The sequence below is a fragment of the Arvicola amphibius genome, chromosome 13 (assembly GCF_903992535.2).
Source record: "Arvicola amphibius chromosome 13, mArvAmp1.2, whole genome shotgun sequence".
Lineage (NCBI taxonomy): Eukaryota > Metazoa > Chordata > Mammalia > Rodentia > Cricetidae > Arvicola > Arvicola amphibius.
Genome location: NC_052059.1, coordinates 71,252,763 through 71,262,134, shown reverse-complemented (window position 1 = coordinate 71,262,134; position 9,372 = coordinate 71,252,763). Strand labels below are relative to the sequence as shown.

The 9,372-nt window shown below is 53.6% G+C and overlaps 1 protein-coding gene across 1 annotated transcript; it reads left to right on the top strand.

Moving 5' to 3' along the window:
• Positions 1-944: 944 nt before the first annotated feature.
• Positions 945-8,246, top strand: LOC119800375 (potassium channel subfamily K member 16-like). The gene is made up of 5 exons (XM_038310539.1): positions 945-1,157; positions 4,368-4,482; positions 5,404-5,570; positions 6,296-6,461; positions 6,713-8,246. The coding sequence occupies exons 1-5, from the start codon at positions 945-947 to the stop codon at positions 6,928-6,930; spliced, it is 879 nt and encodes a 292-aa protein (XP_038166467.1). The 3' UTR covers positions 6,931-8,246.
• The last annotated feature ends 1,126 nt before the right edge of the window (positions 8,247-9,372 follow it).

The following is a 9,372-nucleotide window of genomic DNA, read 5'->3' as shown; positions in this document are numbered from 1 at the left end:
CTCCTTGCCATGCCAAGCTGACCCCACACTATGAACCAACATATACAAACCCTCCCTTCCTTCCTTCAGTTGCTTTTGTCAGGTGTTTTCTCAGAAATGAGAAAATTAACCAGGACACTGTGGGAGTGGCTACTTTCAATGTATGTTGGTGAACTATCATATAATGTCAACAAAGCTGTCACACTCGCCAAAGGTCAGCTGAGGCACCATGGGTTCTTCAGGGGAAGAAGGAGCCACTGACAACACTGTGGGGGTGAAGACTCACTTCTGATGTCTGACTTCTGCCTCCTGAGCTCAACAGCCTCCAGATAACCTGCTCAAGGGTCTCAAACAAGTCTGACCATTGGCAGAGGTGACACCTGGTAGTAGCCAGGGCCTCCCATGTGTCAGTCCCACCGATTGATAATGCTGCTAAGCAAGGCTGTCATCTGCCTGTTTGCTTTGCTCTGATTTGCTTTACTCTGGTTTATTCATCCCCGGGTTCCCCCAATAGGCAGTTTAATCTTCCATATTCCCTCTGAAGCAAGGCCAACCCACACCCTTGTGACATTGCCCTCCTAGACTCCCATATCTGTTCTGGGAGCCTTCCCAAGTGAGGAATCTGAAGCTGTCAAGAGCCCTTTAGACCCAGCAGAGTGGGCTCCCATTCAGATTGTCTCACACTCAGCCTCACTTGGAAGCAGAGGATGAGGCCAGATGAGCTCAGGAGAAGCCTGTAGGCGTCCCCGAGGGGCCCATGCATTTGCTACCTTGCTGCTGTGCATGGAAAAACAAGGCTGGGTGGGGGATGGCAGGCCTGTTTGCACACCACACTGTTCAAACAGACTCCCCTGCCGCAGACACCTGTGAGGTGGAGGACAGGGAAGGCAGTAGCAGGGGCTCTCACCTCTTCTCGACTCTCCCTACAGCCACCCTGACAGCTGCTGCAGAGTCCTAGACACACCATGCCCCGTGCTGGGCTCTGTAGCTGCTGGGGTGGCCAGGTATTGCCCCTGCTTCTGGCCTATATCTGCTACCTGCTGCTTGGGGCCACCATCTTCCAGCTGCTGGAGAAGCAGGCAGAAGCTCAGTCCAGGGACCAGTTTCAGCTGGAGAAGCTGAGCTTCCTAGAGAACTACACCTGCCTGGACCAGCAGGCCCTGGAGCGGTTCGTGCAGGTGAGGGAGCAAGGAAGGGTGGGCCAGGAAGAGTGGGGAGGTGGGTGGAGGGGCCGGTGGCAGGGGCAGAGAGGAGTGTGGAGGAAACTCCAGAACCGTGACCTTAATCAGGTTACCTGACCTGTGTGTCCTCATCAGTGAGGGGAAAAGGAGGTGATTGGGGTTGGGGAGGGAGCTCAGGCAGTTAAATGTCTGACAGACAACTATGAGGACCTCAGCTCTACGTCCAGATACCACATTACAAAGCCAGGTGTGGGGCAGGTAAGGTGGCTGTCTCAGTGAGTAGAGGTGCTTACTTGGCTCGGAGCCTGATGACCTGAGTTCAGTTCCTGGAACCCACATGGTGAAAGGAGAGAGCCAGCTCCCGGAATGCTGTCCTCTGATCTTGGCACACTTACAATGACACAGACATGTCCTCACACAAATAAACACACACATGTGCATGCACGTGCACACATACACACTCACACACAGTGTTATGTACTATTAAAATATAATTTTAAATGAAAAAAATCAGGCATGATGACTTCTAATCCTAGCACTGGAGAGGCCCAGTAGGCAGATCTCTAGGGTTCTCTGACCAGCCGGCTTTACCGGATAGGCAGGCTCCAGGTCAATGAGAAAGGACTTGTCTCAAAATAAATCTGTGGAAAGCTAGAGATGGCTTATCGGAAAGAGCAGTTTCTCTATAAGCATAGGGACCTGAGTTTGAACCCCCAGCACCCATGGATAACTCTGGGTACGGCTGCAAGGACCTGTGACCCCAGCACTGGGTGGGTGGACAGACTGGGGAGACAGATGGATCCCAAGAGCTCACTGGCCAAGCCAAGCAAGGCTGATAGCTCTGAGGAATGACACCAGAGGGTGATCTCTGGCCACATGCACACATATGTGTGCACACATCTGCGCAAACACAAACTTGTATACTCACACACACATACATGTGGTTTAACATTTGGCAGCAGATTAAAAGCCCCCTCTGAGCTGTCACTTGCTTCCTGAGCATGATCTGTCAATTATCAACACTGTAGAAATTTCCTCTCCCACACTCCCCCACTTCTCAGGACGGCTACTCCATCTGTTGGCTCCCAGTTTGTGTCAAAGAGTGCAGATGCAAACCAAGATGAGGACCCGCTGGGCTGATGGGCAGCGAGCTCTACCAGGACTGCACCCCTAGCTCCTCCCACTCCCTGCCTGGGTCCCTCCTGCCAGAAACAAAGGAAAACTAGGTATTTTGAGCAAAGGCAAATCCACTGAGAAGACAGGCAGAACAAATGGTGTCAGTCACTGCAAACCAACAGGCAAGTACAGTTGGAACAATGATCATGGTGTTGAGGGGTGGGGACCAAAGTTCTGTTCCCTCGTGATTCCTTCCAGTTGCTTACTTGAACCAGTATCTTCAGCTTGCAGGTGGGAGCTGAGGCTGCACAGTCACTGGCTGGGACAGAACTCACACCCACACTTCTTGTTAGGGAGCTCCTTATTCTTCATTCCAGCTGAGGACAGGGTACTGCTGAAAGTGAAAGTTCTTAAAGCGGGGTCTGTGGACCCTACCCCAAAAGCAGGATGCCCGTGAGCACGACAGGAAAGCCAGTGTCAGCTCCCACTCAGCCCTGCTGACTCAGGAGCTTCAGAGGAGGCCACCAGGTGGCGCTGAGGCCATGAGACTTCTCTTGGGACTGAGAGTTGGCAGGAACACTGTCCCTGCTGTTCCAGGATACCTCCACGTATAGCGTTACTCAGGAATGGTACTCTTTTCCAAGGTCTCCCAACCTTCCAGAAGTAAGCCAGAGACAGGGACACCCCAACTCTTCCTCCTGCCCTGAGCTGGAAAGGAGGAATGAAATCAGGAATGAGGAGCTGGCAGACAGGTGGCAAGGCTTGAACTATCTCTGTAGTCACAGGGTAAGGATGAACCAGATCTGACTGCATCCAAGAGGGCCAGTGCTTAGCCCAGGGACTCACTAGGAAAGATGGGACAGACACACCCCAAAAGTCCTCAGTCTCAGGACAGACCCTGACCTTTCAGGGTAAGTGGAGCTTGGGGGTAAGTTTTGGGAGAACCCAGTTCCTGGGGAACTCCCACACTGAGTCATAAACAGAGCTGAGTGTAGTATTCCAATGTGACTCCCTGAGGAAGCGAGCTTGTACCTCCTCCACCACTGGGTTCTCTGAGCCACTCATCCACATTCAGAGCCACCAGAGGAATCAGAACCCCTCCTCCACAGGATGGAGGGCTCAGAGGTGCAGTGGGAACACCCAGGGATCTGGGCGAATGCTGTCCTCACCAGTGTGTGCGAAAGAGGAGGCCAAAGCCTACCTCTTAAGAAGTTAGTTTCTGCCACGTGGGACTGGGAGGCCTCTGCCCAGCCCATGAAAAATCAGTTCCCACAGGAAAGGGAAGCAAGAGCACTGGTTCCCCGGCCTTTGGGGCATAGCCAGATATCACAGTTGAGCTGCCGCCATCCTGTGACAAGTTCCCAGCTAAAGGGGAGAGGGCTAGAATTTAGGGAGATGGAACGCTGCCCATTCCTCATGAGGGGTTGAGGGTGCAGGCTTGACTCATAAAGCACACATGTGCACGTGCGCGCATGCACACACACACACACATACACACACACACACACACACACACATACACACACACCCCATACAGCATTACATAGCAATACAGTCAACATATCACTTGTATACAACACCATTGTATACCCATATACAGACAGACAGACAGACAGGCAGACAGACATCCTTTTGTGAGTCTCTTTGAGGGAATTTCTCTTGCAGGTATAGGCTGCATTCACTGGAGGGTACCAGAGGATAAGGCTGCCAGCCTCCACTGGATGCCCAGGAAAGCTCTCACTCTCACCACTTGCCTCATGGGAGGGCGGCCCCAGACCTCGCTTTGACTAGCAGTCTCTTCTAGAAGCATTAAACACCTTATCCTACATGCCCCCTCCGATGTGTGTGTGTGTGGTGTGTGTGTGTGTTTTCCCATCTATCAAGTGCACCTCCACACCACCTCCTTAGGCCCTCCACTAGCTCATTAGAGTACACACCTAGGCAGCTGCTAGCCATGTAGCAAGTCATTTAAAGCCTTCATGTCATTTCAGGAGCAATGCTATCTAAGAGACATGAAAACACTCTTCTGAGAGCTTGGTGACAGCTCACACTCAGTAACTGCCTATCCTGCTGACCATGCCACTTTCACAGGTCATCCTGGAAGCCTGGGTGAAAGGTGTGAACCCCAAAGGCAACTCCACCAACCCCAGCAACTGGGACTTCGGGAGCAGCTTTTTCTTTGCGGGCACAGTGGTCACCACCATAGGTAAACTGGTGAGGAAGGAGGGCCTCCCTAGGCCCTGCTCAGCGTGGGAGCCCTTCCAGAAGTCATCATTGGGGCGAGGATGTGGTTTATGCAGGAGGGGCACATGGGCACAGATTGGGAAGAGGGTAGGTAAGACCCATGAAAGTGGAAGGCAGCCAGGCTGGCTGCAGCTGTAGGTGGCTGGGATCACTTCCCTGGGGCACACTGAAGGGCTAAGCAGAGCTTGTCCTCACAGGACTGCATAAAAGGTGGTAACGAGGGCCTTTCCTATTGACTTCAGTCCTCCCTGCAGATAGCTGGGCCTGGTGAGCTAACACTACAGACCAAGCTCACACCTGGGACTAGAAGTCATCTCAGGGAGAGAGAGGGATTGGAGGTGGAAGGGTGTTTATGCACAGAGACTGTTCCTCAAGACTCAGGGTCCCACAGAAAGATCACTCTATTCGCCCCCAGTGAGACCCCAGGCCTCTCTCACACAGGCCTCCCTCCCATTCAGTTAAGCCCAAACCCAATTCCACTCATCTTCCTTGGCAATCCAGGCAAAGTGACAGAGTAGGGGCTGGGGTATAGACCTAGATTTGTCCTGGGGTTGGCTTTCAGAGTCTCTCATCCATCAAAGAGGGAATAAATCGACACAATTACATAAGGCAGAGTGGGTAATTAGAACTGCACATGGGTGGGGCGGGAGGAACCTAACTGGTGGGAGGCAGAGGGTGGCAGTCAGGAGGACTTTATGGAGGGAGGCAGCAGCATTGGAGATGAGCCTTCTATAAGTAGAGATTGTTCTATCAGAGAATCGGGTGAGTATCCATGGGAACAAGGAGCATCTCTTCCCCCATAGATGATGGGGACATGCCTCTGCTGGACCTGGGGTGGGCAGGTAGGAGGGAGTTCTGAGCTCTCTCTTCCCTTGCCCTGTAGGCTACGGAAACCTGGCACCCAGTACGGAGGCAGGGCAGGTCTTTTGTGTCTTCTATGCTCTGATGGGTATCCCACTCAATGTGGTCTTCCTCAACCACCTCGGCACAGGGCTGCGTGCCCACCTGACCACACTGGACAGGTGGGAGGACCATCCCAGGCATTCCCAGGTAAGGAGGAGTCCTCCCTCCCCTCCAGGCCCTCCAGGAGATAGCTGAAAATTGGGAGATGGGCTTGGGTATGCAGACATCTGAGAGTCAGTGTGTACAGCTGCAGGACTGGGGCAAGAAAGAACTAGAAAGGTGATGCACACTGGACAGGGCATAGCTTCAAAGGGCTCTGCAGTTACATGTGACTATGGAGTCTATTTGCAAAGTGTTAAGGGCCAGACCCTGGGCATGACTTCCCTGGGAGGATTGTGCCCACATGCCAGGCAGCTCTATGCAGCATCCTTCTTTGGTGGAGAATCTGAACACTACATTACCTCTCCATTTTCATCACGGGCATCCAGTATTATTTCATGTGATCCAAAACAGTCTTCAGGCTACCCAACATTCCCCACAGAGCTTACTGTCACAGAAGGACTGGGATCAGTTCAGTGGGTAACAGTAGTCTTATTCCAGATCTGAGTGCCCTAGGGAGTCTGCTCAAGTGTGATTCTCAAGTGAAAAAGGAGCTTTTGGCTCCTTCCTTGACCCATGAACACAGTCTCTTCCCCAGGAAAGCTTGGTACACACATGTCACATGTCCACAGGTACAGCCCCACCCAGATGTCTGCAGCCGGGGAGGGGTCTAAGGGGCTTAGATATTGCCCTGCCCGTACCCGACTTTTCCCAGACCTCCCCCATATACTTCCAGAGCCTTCCAATGGTCTCAAGGCAGACTCCTCTCCCAGCTTCTGCAGGTCCTGGGCCTGGCTCTGTTCCTGACTTTGGGGACTCTGGTCATTCTCATCTTCCCGCCCATGTTCTTTAGCCACGTGGAGGGCTGGAGCTTCCGTGAGGGCTTCTACTTTGCCTTCATCACCCTCAGCACCATTGGCTTCGGGGACTATGTTGTCGGTGAGAATGGGATAATCAGGTTATCTTGGTGGACACCCACCACGATGATGGGGAACAGGGAGGTACTAACTGAGATTGGTTACTTCTGAGGCCACTTTGGACTCTGGTTGCATCCTCAGAAGTCTCTAGTATGATAATTATCACTGCTTCCTCCATCACTAGTCCTTTGTATGAGGACCAGGGAGAAAGTATTCCTATGGAAACTGGGGGTGGCTGTGCCCTCAGACACAAGCCATCACCTTCCCCGGCAGGCACAGACCCCAGCAAGCATTACATCGCTGTGTACCGGAGCCTGGCAGCTATATGGATCCTTCTAGGGCTGGCGTGGCTGGCGGTGGTCCTCAGCCTGGGATCCCTGCTTCTGCATAGGTGCTCCCGGCTCTGGCTACTCATCAGAGGCCTGGACCTCAAGGATGGAACGGCCCCTGACTCTGACCCTAGACCACAGAAAATCCCTATCTCTGCATGAGACCCAAGGGTCCTGCACTCCCCAAATCCCTGACATTCCCTGCCCTTCCTTCTCCTTCTCAACCTACGTATGACCCAGAGAATGTGGTCAGCAACTCTTCAGAGAGAGAAAGGGGACAGGTGTGCTATAAAGTAACTGATGGGAGACAAAAACAAAGACGTGTGGATGGAGGTGTGCAGGCTGGCCTCACAGCTCTTTTCCCCAGCCCCCCAAAGATTACCCAGGAAAATCAAACCCTGTTGAATCATGGTGGCCAGATCACCACCACCACCTTCACATACTGACAGGAGCCCGCAGGCTGCAAGCAAAGGTGAACTTGATTTCTGCATGGTTTGCTACACACATCCTAGGCTCCTAGCAAGCCCCTACTGTGTACCAGGCACTGCCCCTGGTTCTGGGGCTATGACAGGGATGGTTTCCTCCCTCACTGTATCGTCAGTCTTGAAGGAGCCCTAATACAACAGCTGCAGCCTTGATGGGAGCAAACCTGGGGAGGACGAAAGTTCAGGGCAGTGACTGGAGGAGGGGAACTGGGCACTTCCCCCCTACCCACCTTCAGTGCACACAGGAAGCTGTCCTCAGAGGTCTCACAGGAGGGACAGGAGGGCTGCCAGTTAGAGTTTGCCAGCTGCCCTTGCCCACAGGCCTCCACCTGAAACAATATTGGGAACCTCTTTCAGGTGTCCCACTGCTTTCCCGAACATTACTTCCCTTGACCCTTAGAGTACCTTTAGCCCTCTCTACTCCCTGCCAGAAGCTGGTGCCGCTCCCAGAAGCCTTAGAGGATGTGAGCTCCCTGGTGGCACAGACTCCCATGGGAACACTCTTCATCCAAGCCTGGTCCTTCTGCCAGATTTCAACACTGGCCTAGGGAGTGGAGGTTTGGCCCAGTCTGTCCCAATGCCCAATCTCACAGGATTAAATTAAATTTTTCTTGGACTTCCTCCGCCAGTGGCAAGGGGCTTCCTAAGATCTATGTTCTCTTTACAGCATTTAGGGGTGGGACGTGGGTGGGACTGTGAGCCCAGGAGGTTGAGGGGAGTCCCAGGGAAGAACCTGCATTGGCAAGGAGTTCCCAGCACCCAAGTCTTACTGCCACCCAGGAAAGGATTGAAATCCGATGTGCTGACTCCTGCTTCTTTTCCGAAGGAGTGGAGACACGGGGATCTCCCTCCAAAGCAGCCAGGGACAAGCTGGGTCGGGTCGCCATTCTCTGGCCTGCCCCACCTCCCCCAGAACACAGACAAACCGCTTCCAGCTGTGGTCCCTTTTACTTCTTTGAGTGCACTAACTGTAGATCTAGGGTGATGCAAGCACGAGGAAGTCCCTGGCCCCTCAACTCAGGCAGGAGTCCTGTGACAATAAACTTGGCTGCTGTTTCTCCTCTGCACAGTGGATTGCAGGAGTCTCTCTTACTACAGGGAATCGCTGGGGTGGGAGTGGGGGTTCTGGGCCCTTCCCTCCCCGGCTGGTGGCTACCCCGCAGCCCCCTCCTTCCCTCTGATGTGGGGTGGGCACTCCGCATTCTTCTGGGAGAGGCCTTTTTTGTCCCAGGGATCGGATTGTTGTGGGTGGGCAGGGCCATCCCATCCTCAGCACTCCTGAACTGGGAAACAGGAAGGCGTTTGCTTGAAGAATGGGCCCCTCCTGACTCTTCCTGCTTAGCGTGGTTTCTGTCCATTGTAGCTCTCCTGCAGCGCCTTTGGGGGCTGGGGCCTGCAGGTGCGGGGCACTGGGCTCCTGCTGCTCTTCTGTCTGGCTCGGGACTGGTGTGTTCTGAGTGCTGGAGGGTCGCGCGGCCTGGGACTCCAGCTGCAGCTTCCAGCGTGACAAGTGGGAGCTGCTACAGAACTACTCGTAGTGTGTGAGGACGGCCTGACGCTAGACCTGCTGGTTCGGGTTAGGGGCCCGCCTGGAAAGAAGGGATAGGGTAGGGGACTCTGGACTCACGATAGGAATGAAGGATGCTCTGGCCCGGGTATTGTGTCCTAGAGGGCACAGGCCTGGCTGTGTGGTTGGGACGTGGATGACCACAGGGTTGGCCTGAACAGCAACGGAAAAGACCTCCATCCTTAAGGAAACGAGAAGGCATGGCTAGCCTTGTAGGAACACAGCCATCCTAAATTTGGATATAAGGAATACAGAAGATTGCTGTCGCAAGATACAAGGCTGTCGGAACAGGGTAGCATTTGATTTTGTGGCAGCCCTGTGTGACACTTATTGGGACAGAGGGCAAGATGAAAGACCACATCTAGCCTCTTCCAAAGGATGGGGGAGGGGCAAATAGGAGCCAGGCTCTAAGGAGGGGCAGGTCCCTTGGCACTTGGGAAAGGACTCGGCCAATAGGGGTGTGTAAAATAGGGTCAAAGTGTGCTTGCCCTACAGGGGCAAAGGAGAGAGAAGCTGGGAATGAATGGACCTGGACTGGATCCCGGTACACCT